The sequence below is a fragment of the Notamacropus eugenii genome, chromosome 2 (genome assembly GCF_028372415.1).
Source record: "Notamacropus eugenii isolate mMacEug1 chromosome 2, mMacEug1.pri_v2, whole genome shotgun sequence".
NCBI lineage: Eukaryota > Metazoa > Chordata > Mammalia > Diprotodontia > Macropodidae > Notamacropus > Notamacropus eugenii.
Genome location: NC_092873.1, coordinates 511,488,809 through 511,509,111, shown reverse-complemented (window position 1 = coordinate 511,509,111; position 20,303 = coordinate 511,488,809). Strand labels below are relative to the sequence as shown.

General features: G+C 41.7%; 1 protein-coding gene across 1 annotated transcript in view; it reads right to left on the bottom strand.

Annotated features, from left to right (window-relative positions):
• The window catches only part of RNF11 (ring finger protein 11), a 67,425-nt gene extending 48,195 nt beyond the window's left edge, over nt 1-19,230 (bottom strand). The window contains exon 1 of the mRNA XM_072649405.1: nt 18,789-19,230. Coding sequence (XP_072505506.1) covers nt 18,789-18,911 — 123 coding nt within the window. The 5' untranslated portion in view covers nt 18,912-19,230. The remainder of the gene's footprint in view (nt 1-18,788) is intronic.
• Between the last annotated feature and the right edge of the window lie 1,073 nt (nt 19,231-20,303).

The window sequence follows — 20,303 nt, the reverse complement described above, 5'->3', positions numbered from 1 at the left end:
CCCAATTGCTGACACCCACTTGTTTCCAGTTTTTTGCTATGACAAAAAGAGCTGCTATTAATATGATCACTTGGGTCCTTTTTCTGTCTGCCAATCTGAGGTGAGGAGGAGGTGGAATCTCAGGTTTCTTCATTTTAATTTCTTTTCCTATTTTTAAAAAAACTCACCATAAAATAGTTAGATCAATTACTTTGACTCTCACAACTACCATGTTAGATAGGAACAACAAGTATTTCCCTATCTTAGATCTCAGATTTCAACAAGTTCAGAAAGTTTAAGCTGCTTGTCTGTGGTCACAACTAAAGTGTCATATCTGGAAAGAGGCCTTCAAAACCATCTAGTCTAATTCCCTCATTTTATATATGAGACTGACTTCAGTAGGCTATAGTTATATACATGAACCTGCTATTATCCATATCACATAATTTCTCAAATACTTACTTGGCAAATATGGTTAGTTATGTTTGTGTCTTGTCCCTCTATTAGCCTACAATTAACGAGAACAGTAACTATTTCTAATTTAACATGCAAATCTTCCCCAGCAACCTACTCAGAGCTCTTCACATATGAGTTAACTTTGTTGACCAAATGAATGACTAACACAGAGCTTTGAATGAAGAGAGTACCCAATAAAGACAGCTGAAAAATACAATGGTCTTGTAGGTACATTTCATATAATACCAACTGGTTCTCTATAATTATCCAATAACGATGGTCACTAACATACCACTTTAAGCTTTTTAAAAGTGCTTTACTTCTATGACCACACTTGAGCCTTAAAAATCAACTTGGAAGATGAGATAGGGTAAGTATTATTATCCCCATTTTAAAGATGAGGAAACTAAGGCACTAGGGGATAACATGACTTGCCCATGGTCACAGAGCTAATGAAGTGGGGCTTGAATTCAGGTCTTTCTGACACCAGAGCCATCACTATCCACCACACCATCCTGATTCTCTACAATCCAGGGTTAGGAACTGCCAAGTTCACCACCACTGGCTCCTTTGGGGTTATGACCTCAAGTGCTTTATAAGTAAATTAATGAAAGATCTCCCTATGGCTAGTGCTTTTCTAGGACTATTTCTGACATCTTCAGTTAACATATCTTATCTGTACCAAATGAGATTGTGTTTTAAAGGTTTGCAGATCTTAAAGTACCATGTAAATGTGAGCTACCTAACAATTTTTTAAAGGTTTATTTTTGTTGACCCTTATGTCCCACAAGAAAATCTCTAATTATAAGTAGTTAGCTCTAGATGTGTTCTATAATCTTAGTCAATTAATATGTCAGACAATAAAAGTGACAAATGTTGGAGGGAATGTGAGAAAATTGGGATATGAATGCGCTGTTGGTGGAGTTGTGAATTGATCCAACCATTCTGGAGAAAAATTTGGAACTATGTCCAAGGGGCTATAAAACCCTTTGATCCAGCAATACCTCTACTAGATCTGTATCCCAAAGAGATTTGATAAAAAAGGGAGGGGAGGGAGAATCTATTTGTACAAAAATATTTATAGCAGCTCATTTTGTGGTGGCAAAGAACTGGAAATTGAGAGGATACCCATCAATTATGGAATGGCTGAACAAACTGCGGAATATGGATTGTAATATAATACTACTGTATTATAAGAAATGATGAGCAGGATGCTTTCAGAAAAATTTCAAAGATACAAACTGATACAAAGTGAAGTGAGTAAAACTATACATTGTACACAGTAACAGCAACATTGTACAAGAATCAACTGTGAATGACTTAGTTATTTTCAGCAATACTGAACCAAGACAATTCTAAAGGGCTCATGATGCAAATACTATCTACCTCCAGAGAACGAATTGTTCAAATCTGAATGCAAATCGAAGCATTACTGTTTTTCACTTTCTTTACTTTTTTGTGTGTTTTTTAAAAAATTTTCTTTCACAACATGACTAATATGGAAATATTTTGTATGATTATGCATGTATAATCTGCATCAAATTGCTTACCACCTGGGGGGGAGGAAATGAAGGGAAAGAGAGAATTTGAAAGTCAAAAATTTAAAAAACATTAAAAGAAAAATAAAAGTTTTAAAAATCTCAGGCAACCTTTAAAACACTCCAGCATTAACATAGTAATGCTTGTTCCAATGAAGAGGTTTCAGTCCCTCCATGTAGGACTATCCACAGGAATCAGAGGCAAGCAAGGAAGAGGCATGGCTCACACACAGAGGTTATTCAAAGGACAATGACTGCTCCTCCCAGAGAAGATCTGAGATCAAACCATCCCCGTGCCGCTGCCTAAGCCTCCTGAGGGGGGACTGCCTGCTTCCCAACTTTGAGCTACCTCTTCTGCCTGACATGGTAAGGCTCCCCATTTACTCTCATTCATGAATGATGGCTTAGCCCAAGCCTTGTTCCCAAAAGAGTTCCTTCCCAAAGACAGTGTGGCACCCAAAGGAAGGATCATGGACATGGAACCCAGAGTTCAGAGTGACCCCTGTGGCCTTGTCAGCCAGAGCTGTGTGACCACAGGTGAGTTACACTTCATTCCAATGGGCCTCGGATTTTGGGGGGAGTAGGAGGAACATCCCAGGGCTAGTGTGACCAGAAGGTCCCATTTTTTTAAAAATGGGAAAAGAAGTTGAGTGCCAATGAACTTTATTTTGATTTTTTAGTGTATTATTGAAGGGATTGGTGAACATTTTGAAAGAAAATGAAGCACTATTCAGGAAGGGTTCCCATGGTTTCTTAGAAATGAGTCATGGGAGACTCACCTACTTCATTTATTTTTGACAGGGTCACTAAACTGACAATACTGGAGGTCTACAGTCTACCTGGAGCTCTCAGCAAGACAATCTGTTTCTTTGGCTATTATGAAGACAGTAGCTGAATTAGGTGAATTTGAAACTGGTTGAATGGCTGAACTCATTCTCATTAATGTTGTGATGTCCAACTGGAAGGTCTATTACATTCTCAGAATCTAAACTTGGCCCAGTGCCATTTAACATTTTTATCAATGACTAGAATAAACTTGGACAGATGGAATGCCTATCAAATTTTCAGGTGATATAAAGCTAGGAGGTGTAACTAACACACTGGATGAGAGGGTCAGGAGCCAGAAGGATTACAATAGAACACTGGAACAAATCAAAGAAGATGAAATTAATAAAAATAATTATAAAATCAGAATTAAACCTCCCACCACATACATATTCAACAAATGGCCCCCCAGAATCTACCCAAAGATTTTTTTGGGGGTGGAGGGAGACACTACTTCCCAAAGCAAAGTATCTAAGTTAATCAATAAATATTTAAGTGCCTACTGTGTGCCAGGCACAATGCTAAGCACATAAGATACAAAAAGAGGCAAGAGACAGTTCCTGCCCCCAAGAAGCTCACAACCTAATGAAGGAGACAGCAAGCAAACAAATTATGTTTAAACAAGCTATGTACAGAATACATAGGAAAAAATTAAAAGAAGGAAGGCACTAGAATTTAAGAGAAACTGAAAAATATTTCTTATAGAAGACTGGGGATTTTAGCTGAGACTTAAAAGAAACAAGAAGGCAGAGATGAGGAGAAAGAGTATTCTAAGCATAGGAGACAGCAAAAGAAAATGCCTGGCCTGAGAAATGGAATGTCTTGTTTCTGGAACAACCAGGGGGCTAGTCACTGGATCAAAGAGTTTATGGCAGGGTATAAGGTATAAGACTGGAAGGGTAGAATGGGACAAGGTTATGAAGAACTTAAATGACAAACAGATGATTCTGTATTTGATCCTTGAGATGACAGAGAATCACTGGTGCATACTGAGGGGAGGGTGACATGGTCAGACCTATGCTTTTAGGAAGATCACTTTGGTGGCTGAATAGAAATAGACTGATTGGAGTGGGGAGATATTTGAGGTAGGCAGACCCACTAGCAGGCTATTCCCAACAGTACAAGTGTGAAGTGGTGAGGGCCTGTAGTAGAGTGGTGGCAGTATCTGAGAAGTGGGCGTATTTGAGAGATAATTACAAAAGTAAAATAACAGACCTTGGAAATAGACTGGATAAAGGAGGTAAGAGATAATGAGTTGAGGGTGACTCCTAGGCTGTGAGCTTGGGGGACTGGAAGATGATATTACCCTCTATAGTAAGTAACAGTTTAGAAGGTAGGGAGAGTTTAAAAGGCAAGATAATGAGTTCCATCTTGGACTTAGTGTCTCCTGAACATCCAGTTTGAGATGTCTGAAAGGTAGCTGGAGATGCAAGACTGGAGAAGTTCAGGCAGAATAAGTAGATTTGAGAATTGTCAGCATGGAGATGCTAATTCCTAACTGTCAAAAAGTTTTTTCTATATCAAGCCTAAATGTACTCTTTGGCAAATTCCATCCATCTAGTTCTGTCCTCTGGGGCCAAGGTGAACAAGTATAATTACTCTATCATATGACAGCCAGTCAAATCCTAAAAGACAGCTACATATATCCCCTACTTGCCTATTACTATGACAAATTATTTAACTTCTAGGAGCCTTAATTTCTTTATCTCATAAATGGGGATAATGCAAAGAATCTACCTCAAAGGACCATATGAGATAATGTAAATAATGTTAACGTTCTATACAAAGCCACACATTATTGTTTCCAAAGGATAACTTACAATCAAGCAATGTACTGCTCTGCTTCTTTTCCTACCTAAGCCTCACACACTTTCCACCTTCCTCTATATCCAATTCATTCTATTCTCTTCTAGTTGGAAACATTCCATTGAAACTGGGCTCTAACTCTGGAGCCTCTAGAGTTGAGGCAAATCCAAGGACTTTTCCCTCAAGTTCTCACTCTTCTAAAAACTCTTCTATTTTGGCTTCCAATACACAGAACTATTCTATGTTCCTAGCTGCCCCCTTTTGCTCTCATTATTAGCACCTCTATTCTCAGATACACTGATCTCTCTCTTCTCTCAAATGCTATGACACATTCTTCACCTTACAATTTAGCAACTGATTATATATTATGGTATGTGTACAGTCTAAATGAACATTTTCTAAATTCATTTGGCAACTTTAGGTTTTGAAATGTACAGACAGAATCCATAAAAGCTGGTCTGGAATGAAAGAAATTTTAAAAGGAAAGGGGAAGAGGGAAAAGGGAAGGGAATTAGTATTTTGTATAGCACCTAATATATGCCAGGCACTGTGCTAAGTTCTTTACAAAAAACATTATTTCATTTGATCTTCACAACAACCTTGAGAGGTAAATGCTGTTTTAATCCACATTTTAGAGTTGAGGAAACTGAGGCAAACAGAAGTCAAGCTATTTGCCCAGGGTCACAGTGCCTGAGGACATACTCAAACTTACTTCTTCCTGAATCCAGGTCCAGTGCTCTATGCATCATGCCACTTAGCTGTTCCCTCTACAGTAAAAAAAAAAAAAAAAAAAAAAAGACTTTTTCTATGCGGAGAAACACCCTATCATTTCATATTCAATATTATAGAGGGAAAATTACTGCCAGTATCAGTATTTTCTCAGAAAATCCCAACTCACACCCAAGGTTCCATACAAAACACTAATTTAATGTTCCACATACATATTTAAGCCTTATCTCCTCTGACACTTATGGGGAAAACTATGTCTTCTTTCCTTCTCTGTATCATTCTCATACCTAACAAATACCTGCTGACAGACAGGGACCTTCTAAAAACCTGAGGTCAGAGTTACCACTGTTGTTCTATACCTTCTGCCTTTGGTTACATGAAAATCTGCTTCTTTTTCAGAACTCATGATTATATACTGTCAAACATGCACTGTCAGTCACAATGGTCTTGTCTGAAGACCTCATCCTGCTGAAAACAGCTTTGCTGTGCAATATAAGCGTAGCTTTCTGCAACAAAATGTAGATATACCTGGAGGGCCATTTGCTCTACCTCAAGCTGCTCCAATACCTTCCTTGTATTATCATACACCCTCCTGAGAGGCCCCTAGTCACATTAAGTTAGTACCTTAAGTACCAACATAATTATCTCCCTGGCCCAAAGACTTGGCACCTTAATTAGAAGTTTCACCTTGAAGCATATTCTCAGGTTATCTTACGATAAGAAGGTTTTCCATATGGCATATTATGAAACATTTATTAAAACTGTTTCCCCAAGTAAGGTTCAATAAAAACACATTTATACAGGAATTTAAGGTTTACAAAGTACTTACTTTGGATAAGGTAAATGGTGTAAATATTAATACCCTCTTGGCGGGGGAAGGAGGAGGAAGTCCTTTGCAGCTCTATCATGGACTTGTGATTTTATTATTTTATTTATTATATTTATTATTCCCAGTTTACTGTTCTTCAAACCACTTTCAGTAATAACAAAAAATGTTTAATGAACCTCCAGGGTAACTTAATATACTACTCATAACATCTTTAAGAGTCAGTAAATGCTTACAACAACTAAAATAACTTTTCTAAAAGGTAAAATCCACTCTAAATTAAAATTTTATGTCATATAATTATAAAATATAAAACTTTATTCTACCTATAATTATGAAAACTGAACACCTAATTATAAACTCTACTATAATTATGGGACATTCTATATGAATTAAAAGTAATATAGCAAGACTCCATATGCTTACATCATATAAAATTCCATATTTTATGTTTTTGTTGAATTTTTAATGAAATAAGCTGCAAGTTGGAAAGTGTTTACTATAATAACCATATATAAGCTTAATTTCAATATTAGACTTTAATCGAACAATATTTGGCTCAGACCAAGCAGATGCAGTCTTAAAACTGATCCTGCACAGTATTCATTTCTGTATTTTGCTTTAAAACAAGAATAAAGGAAAAATTCTTGCTCACAGAAATATATAGTGGAAAACAATAGAATTTTACAAGCTTTCTTGCTGAGATATAAATTGATAAACTGATAAAAATGAACAGCTAATTAAGATACAAAATATTTTTCTTCTTATTTTAAAAATGTGATATTTATTAAGTGATAAGTACAATTGCATATACTACTGGTTTCTAACATGTTTATGTATAAACTAACCTTGCTAAGTTAAAGAATCTCTTCTCTTTTACCAGTGGTACACTGGGTATATTTTCACAGAAACTCTACTGACCAGTGTTGTCAACTGGTCCATTTGAAAATCCACCTTAGAGAATAGTGACATAAGCAGAGGATAAAACTAAGTTGGTAAAGAGTCTGTTTCTGCAACAATCCCTAATGCTTTCAAGATGGCTTTGTAGAGGGCATGCCCAATAGCCTGACATTTGTGCTACAAGAACAGAAACTTTCATAACATACTTGGTCATATGAGGTACAACTACAGCGTAACAGAGCAGAACGAGAGAGCTACTCTGGTGAGCGTACAGAACACAACCGAAGATATGGGCATGCATGTGACGATCTGCTGGAGATCCATCTGCACTTTACTGTCAAATTCTTGGGCTGGTTTGGAAACAATTTGATGACAGATTGAGAAACCACAAAAATATGTTGTGCTCAGAAGTGATTAGAGTAACGCAATCAAACACTAAAATCGTTGTGCACACAATCATGACAGCTTTGACTCAATGCAGAAACAAATCTATAAACAATCTAGCTTTGAATACATGCTTGTTGCCACAGAGGAAAAAAAATATATACATGTAACATAACTAGGCAATTATTTACTGCTTTAAGGGCCATTAAAGAATTTTTTTAGTGAAAACCCCTTAGCCCACCACCAGGAACCACTCAATGGGAATGCCTGTTGAAGGTAAATCTCACAATGGCAACTCCCTCTGCAGATGCACATAAGCAACTTTTAGTCTTTTTAAGAAAATGCTTTGATTTTTTTTATTGTGAACTAATAATAATAGCTAACATATCTTTAACACTTTAAGGTTTGTAAAATGCTTTACATAAATTATCTCATTTTATGATCACAACAATAGGAGGTAGCAGCTATTATTACTCTTATTTTACTGGTGAGGAAACTAGCTGTGGTTAACAAGGTCACACAAGTGTTTAGTAGCAGAGCCAAGATTCTACCTTAGTTCTTCTCAACTCCAGATCCAACACTCTATCCACAGGTCACCTAGTTGCTCCAAATCATCAGCCAACAAGAATATTTCCTTACACAAAGGAGGCCAGAAAATGAGGGTTGTACATGAACTGCAAAAATGCACTAAAACATCTACCATTTTAAAGGCTTGCCTAGGGTCACAGAGAAGTTCATTGAATTGCCTGTGGTCACATAACTAGTAAGTATAATATATGACTGGAAGCCTAGGTCTTCCTGACTCCAAAACTGACCCCTTTATGCTGTTTCTCATCTATAATTTATAACATAAATTGAACCTCAGAGGTTAAGCTACCTGTCCACAATAAAATTTGAACCTGATCTCTCCTAACTCCAGTTCCAGGCCTCAATTCACTACATGTGCTGCTTCTCCAAGAATACATGAAGTGAAGTTCAACAAGGTTCATGCTAGCCTCAAGAACAGAGGAGACTATACTTCTGATTAATCTCCTCTTTCTCATCTCAGAGGTAGCCAGGTGGCAAAATGGACAGTACTAACTTGAAGTCAGGCAGTGGTCTGACCTTGGGCAAGTCACTTAACCTGTCTGTCTAAGGTTTCTCACTTAAAAAATGGGGATAATATTGAGTACCTCACTCCCGGAATTGTTGTAAGGATAAAATAATATTTATGGGTGCTTTGCAAACCTTTAAAGTGTTATATAAATGCTAAAAGATTGCTGCTCCTCCTACTTCTATTAATTCCTTCCAGGTAGGTACTTTCTCTACTCCAGTCAAATCAGTCCTACATACTACAGAACCCAGTGCTGCTGCCACTCCCCACCCCAACTTTGTATGAACATACTATTTTCATCAGGCCCCTTCCTCTCCACCTATTTGATTCCTACATTTAAAGACATTCAGGATTTTCCCGCTTCATTTCATTTCAAATCCTATATTTTCCTACCTCCATAACTTTGCTCACAATGATGACTCCTGTTCCATTTCCATCCACCCTTTCCAGATTACCCCTTCACCAATCCCCATCCTCTCACTCACCTTTTAATATCTCTTTATCTACTGGCAACTTCCCAAAACTATCCACAAACATGTTTGTTTCCTTTATCCTCAAAAAACCCTCACTTGATCCTTCCAACACCATTAGTTATCATCCTACATTGCTGACAACCCTCATGACTCTACTCTAGCCTGGTTCTCCCTCCTCCTACCTATCTCACCACTCCTTCTCAGGCTCCTTTGCTGGACCTTTAATTCATTTCTATGCTTATTCTTTGAATTTCTTTTTCTTGCCTTATTGCTATAGCTAACATTTTTTAGTACAATAATAAATAATAATGGTGATAATGAACATCTTTACTTCAATCTTGGTCTTACTGGAAAGGCTTCTAGTTTATGCCCATTACAGATAAAGCTTATCTATGGTTTTAGGTAGATATTCATTATCTCTGTGCATTTTTGACTGAATGACCCCACTTTTAAGTCCCATATAAAATTTCATATTCTACAAGAAGCCTTTCTTAATATTCCTTAATTTTGTTGCTTTCCTTCTACTGAATATCTCCAGTTTATTCTGCACGTATGTTGTTTGTACTGAGTTGTCTGATGTTGTCTCTTCAGTTAAGACTGTGAGCTCCTCGAGAATCAGGACTTTTGCCGTTCTTTGTATTCCTGGCAGTTAGCTGAGTGTCTGCGGCATAGTAGTCACTTAAATGCTTATCAACTGATTGACTCCCCAGTCAAGGTCAGACTCAAAGGCTCTATCACATCTGACCAATCAGTTAGAAGGGGTCACTCTGAGATATCATCTTCTATTCCGCCCAGACATACATAATTTGGGTCGTGGATAAACATTTATTAAACACTTACATGGCACAGAACTATGCTGATACAAAGAAAGAACTATGCTAAAGGATACAAAGAAAGGCACTCCCACTCCCAAAGAGCTCACAGTCTAACAGAACAGAAAATAGGCAAACAATTAGGTGCAAACAAGATATGTACAGGATAAAGCAGAGAGAACTAAGGTTAAGAAGACTGGGAAAGGCTTCTTGCAGAAAGTACAGATTTTAGCTAAGATTTCTAGGAAGCCAGGAGGCTAACTCCAATGAAGATTTAGGAAAATCTTCCCACTACTTAAAAATCTTTCTAAAGTGAAATGGGCGATCTTAGAAGATAAAGTTGCCCACTACTGGAGATCTTACTGGAAGTTGCGGACTACTGGTCGATGATGTAGTAGAGTTCAGTATGGGTTGAACTAAATGGCCTGTGATTTATGATTATTAGATCTATGCATCAGAAAGGGCAGCTGAATGGCACAATAAATAAGAGTGCCAGGCCTGGAGTCAGAAAGACCTGGATTCAAATCCAGTCTCAGATACTTACTAGCTGTGTGACCTTGGGCAAGTCACTAAGCCCTATTTGCCTAAGTTTCGTTATGCGAAAAATGAGTTCGAGAAGAAAACAGTAAACTACTTCAGTAAATTGCCAAGAAAACCCCAAATGGGGTGAAGAAGAGTGTGACTGAAAATAACAATAACAATAATAAGATTAGATTGATTCCCTTTGTACAGATTGTACATGGAAAACAGGAAACTAGAAAGACTTGTAGGAAGCTGGATGAGCTCTAAAGTATCTTTCTGATCTGCTATTTTCTATTCATTTCTCTTCTTGCATGTAAAGGTGAACATTCCAAACAGTGTTGCTCCAAAGCAAATTTATTTTTCACCTTCCGGGACAAAAATTCATGGCCTTAAATCTTCCCCTTTGCCAAAATTCAAATCATCAATAATATTGTGAAAATGAAATCGCTCTCAAAACTTGCCCCTCTAATTCCAAGCCCACTTTAAAATCCTGTTTTGCCTTAGTCTTTCAGTGAAATGCTTCTCTACGATGAATACATCACACATTCCTCCTCCTTCAGCATACTGTCCTTGGTATCTATCGGCCCCAATTCTCAAACCAATCTCTCTCAGGTAATCAAAAAGGCAACTACCAAAATCATCTTCCTTCTCCCTTCTCGGGACACAAGTTTAAAGATTCCATCCTTCTAATATCCAACCAAGTCACCAAAACTCATAGAACCAACCCTTTCCATATAAGACATAAAGCAATATTTGAAGTAGGCCTTGAAATTGAGTATAATTTGGAAAAGTGAGAGAAAGGAGGAAGGGGAATCCAGGGACAAAGTCAGAAACAGAAATGAACTCTGAATTTGGGGGGGCAGTGAGGAGACTGACTTGACTGGAGAAGGGGGAATAATGGGAAATTTGGAAATAATGATTTCATTTATACCATATAATGAAATATTAAACTACCGCAGTACTTTTAAAATGGTTCAATTAACAAAAAATTGATTTACAAACACCTTTCAAGAAAGTGCATTGGTCTAAAGCCAGGAGGCCCTCCATTCTTAATCCTAGCTCTGCTACTATCTTTATGACCTTGGGAAAGTCACAGCTAAGTTATGACAGCTTTAAAAGCAAAACAGAGGATTTTATATTTGATCCTGGAGGTAAAAGGGTACCACTTGAATTTAATGAATAGGTCATAAAGATACCATACTGAGAAGTGGTAATCTTTTAATAATAGCTAGCATTTATACAGTACTTTAAGGTTTATAAAGTGTTTTATAAATATTGTTTTATTTAATCCTCACAACAACTCCAGAAGATAGGTCCCTCCATTTTACATATGTGGAAAATAAGACAGAGAGAGGTTAAGTGACTTACCTAGGGTGACACAATCAGTAAAGGAAAGCAGGGTTTGAACTAAGACCTTCCAGATTCCAAATCCAGTACATTATCTATTGTGCAACCAGCCGCCCCTTCGTTTGGAAGATAATTATAATAGCTAATATTTATATGGTTCTTTAAGTGCTCCAGTGCCAAATGCTTCATATGCATTATCTTGTTTGGTTCTCACAATGACCCTATAAGGTAGGTACTTTTAATCTTTCCATTTAATAGTGAAGAAAAAGGGGGCCAGAAAAGGTAAGTGACTGTGTGTCCTTCCTCCTCCATCCCAAAGTCAGGCTTCCTCCAGCCTCTAGCTTCAAGGCTCTTTCCATGGCACCACTTCTATAGGAACTTCCTAATCAAAGCACTACAATTCACAGATTTAGGGTTAGCTTCCTCTAGGGCAGGAGCTGTCTTTGCTTTTGCATTTGTATCCTCAGCAGAGTGCTTAGCACACAACAACTTAAACTTTCTTTTCTTTTCTTTCTTACACCTCTTCCTACACCTAAGTGGTTTCCTTCACACTTAGATCCAATCGTTAATACCACAGTTTAATTTTGCGTTAAACTCTCCACTCCGTATTCTTCACCCAGTACCCTATTGTTTTTATCATCATTCATCCATTTCCAAATTCCAACCCTAGATTTCCCCACTGTACTACCCTTCGCTTCTGAGTGCAAGTTGCCACATTCCAGTAGCTCAAGAAGTAATCAATGCAAACTGACTAGGTCCACAGCCAATCTGTTACCACACCTCAACTGAGCTACCCCAGCCACCCTTATTCTCTTTACTAATCCCCTCTCTATTTCACTCCTCAAATCTTCTCAATGACATAGATTCTTTCTTTACTTTAAGTTGTAGATCCTGAGCTCTCTTCTCTACACCTTCAGTCGCCTCAGTATCACACTCCACTGGCTTCCCTCCTTTGCTCCTGTTTCAGAGCAAGAGGCAGCTCTTCCCTTGGTCACTTTTACCAGTGAGTCAAACTGACCTTCTTACTATTCCATCTCCAGTCTCTGCGCCTATGCACTTGCTGAGCCCTCTGCCTCTTGAAAAATCTCTAGTTCACTTCAAAGCTCAGGTCAAGCACCACCTTCTAGATTGGGGTTCTTAACCTTTTTGGGGTCATGGATCCCTTCTGCACAGAAGCAGGAGGAGATGCAAGGTAGTGTACAGAAGCCCGTCAAGTCAGACAGTTTGAATGGAACCTAGAATGTATGAGAGTGAGTAATGGCAAATAAGTCTAGAAACACAGGTTGTGTCTCTTCCATTGGCTCCCTTACTGTGTGGTCGAGTACATTCCAAGGTTCTGTCCAAGGCCCAATTTTCTCCTCTTGGTGATCTCATCAATTTCCTTATTGTCATGTAGATAACCTATATATGCAGGCCTCATCTCCTTTTTGAGCAACTGCCAGCTGGATAGCACCACCTGGATGTCCCAAGAGCATCACAAACTCAAGATGGTCAATACAAAACTCATTTGTCTTTATTCCCTAAAAACACCTCTCTTCCTGATTTTCTATATTCAGGCAGCTTGGTAGTGCAGTGCATAGAGGGGTGGATTTGGAGTCAGAGAGTCATTAGGGTCAGAGATTTGGAGTCATTTGAACCACAGTTCAAATTCTGCCTCAGACAATTACCTATCCCAGTCTTAGTTATATCTCATCTATAAAACAGGGGTAATAAAAGCTCCTCCCAAGGTTGTTACGAGAATCAAATGAGCTAACACATGTAAGGTGCTTTATAAACCTTAAAGCATGTATAAATGCGTATTATTATTATTGATACCATTCTAGTTCCCCCAGTTCTGTCACTGTCGTTTTCATTGACTCTTTCTCCTCCCTCACCTCGCCTCCCACATCAATCATTTCCTGAACCCTGTTGGATCACCCCTGGCCTGGACACTCACAACAGCCACCTAATTGGTTTCCAGCATCTCCTTCATCCTCCACACAGCTGCCAAAATGACATTTCTAAGGCACTGACCATGTCTGGCTCCTGGCTCCTTACTGCTTCTAGGATGAAATACAAATTCATCTGTTTGGCATTTAAAGTCACTCACATTCTCTCTCCAAACTATCTTCCCAGGCTAATTATCCATTCTTCATTCTAGCCAAACTGGAATTTACTGTTTATTGCCTGTATGTGACATCCCTTCCCATCTCCAAGCCTTTTCATTTCACAGTCCCTAAGGCTGATATGATCTCCTCTTCTCACCCTCCCTTCCTGGAATCCTTAGCTCCCTTTAAGGGCCAGATCAGCTCTTTCTACAATAGACAACAATACTTCCTACAAAAGAGCTTTTCTTCTCCCCTGACTTGCCAGTGTTCTTCCCTCATCATCATAACTACTTTGTGTACATTTCATACTTATTTGGGTGCACACTATATTTCTACCAAATAGAATGTAAATTCTTAGATGGAGGTATCCTCTTGGGTTGGTCTTTGTATCCCCAGACCCTTGAACAATGCTGGATTATAGTAAGCAGTTAATAAATGCTCATTAGAGTGAAGTGAATTCAGGCCCTTGAGCAGCAAACAATTCTCTCTTCTTGCCTTCTAGTACCCTACAGTTAGATCTAGAACAGCAGATTTCTGGTTCTGGGAGCCAAGATGGCAGAGTGATCAGTAATTGCTCCCTCCCCTTGTTGACCTTGATGAGCCCAGAGAATAACTCCCCAGGGGAAAACCCTGGAACACCGGGAGCAGCAGAAGGGGTGAAGTCTCTTAGCCCGTGAGGCTAGAAAGATTGCTAGGGAGGGTTCCTTGTGCTGTGCCTGAAGGGGACCAGTGCAGGACCACAGCTATCCCAGACTGCCCCACCACCTCAGCAAACCGGGAGAACATCCTGAGCCCCAGGGAGGTGAAGCCAGCAACCACCAACACCAGGACCCCAGGTGTGCCTCAGCACCTCAGGGGAATCGGGAAGACACTAGCACAGACAGAATTATCAACAGCTGAGCTTGCCTATGCTCTAGCTCAGCAGAGGAGACCTCCTGTGGTCAGATTTGCTTGGAGCATGTAGGAAAGAAGATAGCAGGTGTTCTGGACATAAGAAACACTTAAGAAAAAGTTGAATGAAGTAGGTTCATTCTCCTGTTTAATCAGCATGGAAAGGTTTAATATACTTGAGAAAGATCTGACAAAAAGTTAACATGAAATTGATGACTAAAGGAGTAAATTTCGGCTAGCTGCATTTTTCACTTATGGGGAATCATCATTCCCTAAACATGCTGGCTAAAGGAGGCATCCCTGTATTACTATTTAAACTTTGAATAATTATAGCCTTAATAAAAATATGCAATGCTTACCAGATACACTAGAGATCTGAAAGGGAAAAAGATTACCTTCAAAAACTTCTGCAGTGCACAGTTGTTTAAAAAATGTCCTTGAAGAAGGCTAAAGAAAGTCATAGTTTAAAATATTGAAAATGTGATGTTTTGTTATTTACTTTAAAAAAATTCCTAAAAACATGGAAAGATCATAAGAATTCTCTTTTGGCAGAGTGAAAAAAACATTGTGGGCTCCAGAGTCCAAGGACCTGGGTTTAAATCCTGTCTTCTGCTAACACCCTAGACAAGTCACTTCAACTCCATGGGCCTCGGTCTCCTCATCTGTAGAATAAGAGCATTAGGCTAGATGGCTTATGAGACCCTTTTCTACCTCTAGATATATGACCCTTATTTTTAAACACAGCTTAATTTATTTTTTCCCCTGAGGCAGGGATGGGACTGGGAAGATGTTTCTAAATATAGTTCTAAAGAGTCTTACCTTCTACTTCACCACTGAAACCCAGTACCTAAATCTGGTGAACTCTGGACCATTCATTATCTGAATGGTGTTTTTAAACCGATTGTTTTTTCTTCTTACTCCCACCATTATGAGCAATACAGTATTTAAAACAAACAAAAAAACTTTCCTTCTGATGTCCCAGAAGAAAGCTTAAAAATTTTTACCGAAATCACATTAAGAAAAAAGGCAACACGGTATTGGGATTGGAGTTAGGAAAATGTGAAACACTTAATATTCTTGTAACAAGTCACATAATCTCCCTATAGATTATAAAACATACATGGTCTTCCAGGTTGAGAGGATTATAGTTCTTTCACAAATCACAAAATGTTTAACATTTATTCTTATTCCTTAAGAAAAATTGATTAAAGAACAAAAGGCAAAGTTGTGCTTGAGCATAAATTCAAAGTTTTACTCCCCAAAGTCTTTATCTTCATTAAAGGGTATGACATGGCTGCGTGCTGTAGCAAAAACAAAAGAGAATTTCTATTTCTAATGTATATCTGTCTGCCACAATCTTACATGAACACAAAATAGGCAGAGAAATTTTTAGTAAATTTTAAATTATTGTAATGTTGCAAAACCGCAAATGGGCAGATTGTAAATGTGCTCATGCAAATGCTCCGAGCACCACTCATTCCTTGATAAATATTCATTACCAAGCTCTCATCCGGGTGACTGGGTGCAACAAACCTTCCTGGAAATGCTTTCTTCCTTCAACTGATCTCATTGCACTTTAGATCTCTACCATGACTAAAATATGAAATGAAACAGAATCTCTATTTAAATGTCCACTCTCACCCTACTAGACTGTGCAAGGTCCTAAAAGAGAGGAGTTTCTTATTCACTATACAGTGTTTAAATAAATGTCAAACAAATGCATGGTGTCTTGAGGAAAGGGAGAGGGGATGGGACAGTTATAGGTTTAAATTTCAGAGTAAAATTGTCCATACGGAATCTTAGAAAAAAGGGCCTAAAATACAGTGAATGCAATTATATAACCAAAAGCATTCAAATCTTGGGAAAATACATGAGAATACAATTGAGATGTGATCTTTAGGTTGGTTTCCATAAAAGATTAATAACGTAAAACAAAAACAGAATTGTAAATAGAAACAGTTCTTACAAGATATACAACTACATTCTTCTTCAAATGGCAAGGGGTTAGAATGCCAGATGGATTTGGAAGTCAGAAGGTCTGGGTTCAAATACTGGCTCCACCACTTAACTACTTGTGTAAAATAGGGCAAGTCAATCATCTCTGGGCCTAAGCTGCTCATTCTATCAAATAAAGAAGTTGAACTAGATAACCTCTCCTATCCCTTTCCAGTTCTAAATTTATGACCCCATAATATTTACTGATTTTAAAGACTGTCTATACAGCAAACTTTTAAAAAAGGCATAAGCTTATTTTAGGTTGTATATACAACAAATAATAAATGTATCAAAATTATGTTTTGCCTCAATGAGTTTAATGGAAGTAACAAGGTAAATTTTAGTAAGTTTATTCTACAGAGGACTTGGTGTACATGTATATTGTGTAACAGAAACAAAACTTAAAGGCCACATCCTAACCTAATCCGTATGGTGTAATACCAAGTTTGCCTCTACATACTTAGCTACTCCCTGACATAAAATAATTCCTACTTCATTTATCACTCATTCCTTAAGACATGGCAAGCCTAAATTAAAAATTTCCTGTAGTTTTGTGTTAATTATCTACCATTTCTTAAAAAAAAAAAGACAAAGCTACTTTGTATTACATTAACAAAGGAAAAGAATCATCATGAAGATGAATATTTAAATCACCTGGAATAATGAATCTGAGCAAATTTCTTATCCTTTTAGGAAAAACAACACAAAAACATGGCTGACAGTGGTAAGTCCTGGGCTTCAACACTTCCTAGGAATGTGACAAGCATAGGCAAACCACTAAATCTCTGTGAGCCTCAGTTGTCTCAAATGTAAAATGGGGATAACATAGGGATTCCTTGCATCACAGGGTGCTGAAAGATAAGTGTGGTAAGATGCGTAATATATATGTTAATATAGTTTTTTTCTCTAAAAGAAACAGTCCAGTCCTCTTTTTGAAATTATATCAAAGTCTTTCAGTTAACAACAAATTCTCAATAGGTGACTATCCATTTCTTGGAGGCAGGTTCTTAGGATCCATTGGTTCTTTAGGATTTAAGTTCCTTTAGAGAATGGTGTAGTAGCCGACACAGCAATGGTCTGGGTCAAAAAAAGTTGGGCTCAAATTTCACCGCAGACGTTTAATGTATGTGACCCTGGAGAGACTGGACCTGATGGCCTTGACCATCCCTGCTAACTCCAAAGCTACGATCCTCGGACTGTACTGCCTCTGTCCTCCAACACAGCCGGGCCTTAATAAACGTCTGTTAATTAATTCTTTCCTGCTGCGAGGAAGGTCAAAAGCGAAAGAAGGTGCCACTGCCAACACCAGGCAGAATTTCAAGGGAGGGTCTCACGGTCCAATGCAAGCCTCCCTGGCTTTGGGATTCCTACTGAGTGGAAATCATGGGGCATTTCACCCAGGGTCTTCATTTTCCTTAACAAAGAAGTCACCTCTAAGCCCTCGGCTACTAAGACATCAGGAATATCCAGCACTCTGGGGGGTCTACCTCAAAAACAGACCGGGAGCCAACACGGGCCTCCTCTGCTTCGCCCACCGTGCCCAGGGAGGAGGCGCACGTTTGGGCCTCAGCTTGAGCCTCTCCAAGTCCTGCCTTCTCTGCCAAGGATGCCCGGGCAGCGTCGGTAAACGTAATGCCAAACACGCAAAGCTTCACCACCTCCTGCCTGCCTGGTCCTTCCGGTGTGAGAAGGCCACCGACTTAACCCAGTCAGGAGAAAAGAACAGCCCCAGACAGTGATGTCACCACATGAATCAACAAAGGAGGCCCCGAGTCGGGCCACAAGAACTGAGCCCCTCCGGTTCCAAGGCAGGGATCCCCCATCACAAGGCGGCCCCCCTCTCCCCAAAGTGCTGTGCCTGGCCAGTGCTGACATGGTTTGGGGCAGGGTTGGGCTACCCGAGGCCCCTCGAGCCCGGGGCGCCCTCCTGGAGCACAGGGGAGGTGGGGGTTCTGCGGGAGGCGCCCCCTCCCCGGGGACCAAGGCAGGCCGAGCCGGGGCGGGTTTTTTCAAAGTGCTTCCGCACAACCAGGCTGGCCTCCAAAGGGGGTGTGGTGGGGGCTCCAGGACGTTCTCTCTGCCCCTCGGGCCCGCCCCCCGCCCCCCGCCGGGCCCCCTCCCCTACCTGATATGGCGGCGGCGGCTCCTGATCCGGCTCCGTGCCCTCCCCAAAGCTGGCCGGGTCCGACTGAGACTCGTGGAGCAGGGAGATGTCATCCGAGGTGGGGGACTTGAGGCAGTTCCCCATCTTCCGGGAGTGCGTGCGAGGACGGGGGAGGGGGTGCAAGGGGGCGGAGGGCTGGGGGAGGGCCCCTGGGGGAGCCGGCGGGGGGGGTCACTCGAGGGAGAGGGTCGGCGGCTGTCGCCGAGGGGGGGCTGGCGGGGAGGGGGGGGGTTCCGGGGCTCCGCTGCCTCGTTCCCGGGGACCGCTCTCGCTGCTCCGGCCCGGCTCAGGCTGGCCGACTGCGGCGGCTCATCCCCCTGGGCGGCCCCGGGCGGCGGCTCGGGGTTCCGGGCTCCGGGCTCGGGCTGGGCCCCGCGGCGGCGGCCTGGCAGGGAGGCCGGGCTCGGGCTCGGGCGGCGCTGGGGGCGGGGGAGGGGCCGGAGCGGCCGCGGCTGCCCCGGGGCCCCGCCCCCCGCGAGGGCGGCGGCTCAGGGCCGGGCCGGCCGAGGCCGGAGGGGGCCCGGGGCCGCCGACACGGACACCGCGGACACGGCGGGGACCGGCGCCGCCGGCCAGGCCCGCATCCTAGCCGACCCACGCAAGACCGGGCGAGGCGAGGCGCCACCACAGCCGAGCGACCGCCGCCCCCTCAGCGCCGGCCGCCACAACGAGGCCCGGCGCGACGCGGCGTGCAGCGGGCCCGCCCGGCGTCGTGGCGTCACCGCGCTGTGCGTGCTCAGGCCCCGCCCCTCGCACCCCGCCCCGCGGGCCCCCTCCCTCGCGCCCCGCCTCCCGCGTCTCGAGACGCTGCTGCGCTGGCTCCCTCTTCCCAAGGGTCCTCCCTCCCTGTCTCCTCCCTCCCTCTGTCTTACCCTTCTCTTTTTTCTCTTCGCACTTCACTATTCCTATTTTCAAAAGAGAAAAGAAATGCAAATTGTATTAAAAATGGACAAATGAAATAAACTGATCCAAAACCATTTTATTTAATGACATCTTAATAAAACTTATCAAAGACACAGACGAATACTTAGACATAAGGTGCCCGGGTGATCCAAAGCGGCAGGGACCATGGCAATAATCCACCGTCCCCCAAAGGAATCGAACGAAGCCCAAATGCACCACCAAGGCCGGACGCCCAGCCCGCAGGCTCCCGGGCCTCAGCCTGGGCTCCGGGCGTCGTCCGCCTTCCCCGGCCCCAGCACGTGCTCGTCCTTCCCGGGCTCCGGGCGACGTCCGCCTTCCCCGGCCCCAGCACGTGCTCGTCCTTCCCGGCTCCGGGCGTCGTCCGCCTTCCCCGGCCCCAGCACGTGCTCGTCCTTCCCGGGCTCCGGGCGACGTCCGCCTTCCCCGGCCCCAGCACGTGCTCGTCCTTCCCGGCTGGCCGCCCGCCTTCCCCGGCCCCAGCACGTGCTCGTCCTTCCCGGCTGGCCGCCCGCCTTCCCCGGCCCCAGCACGTGCTTGTCCTTCCCGGGCTCC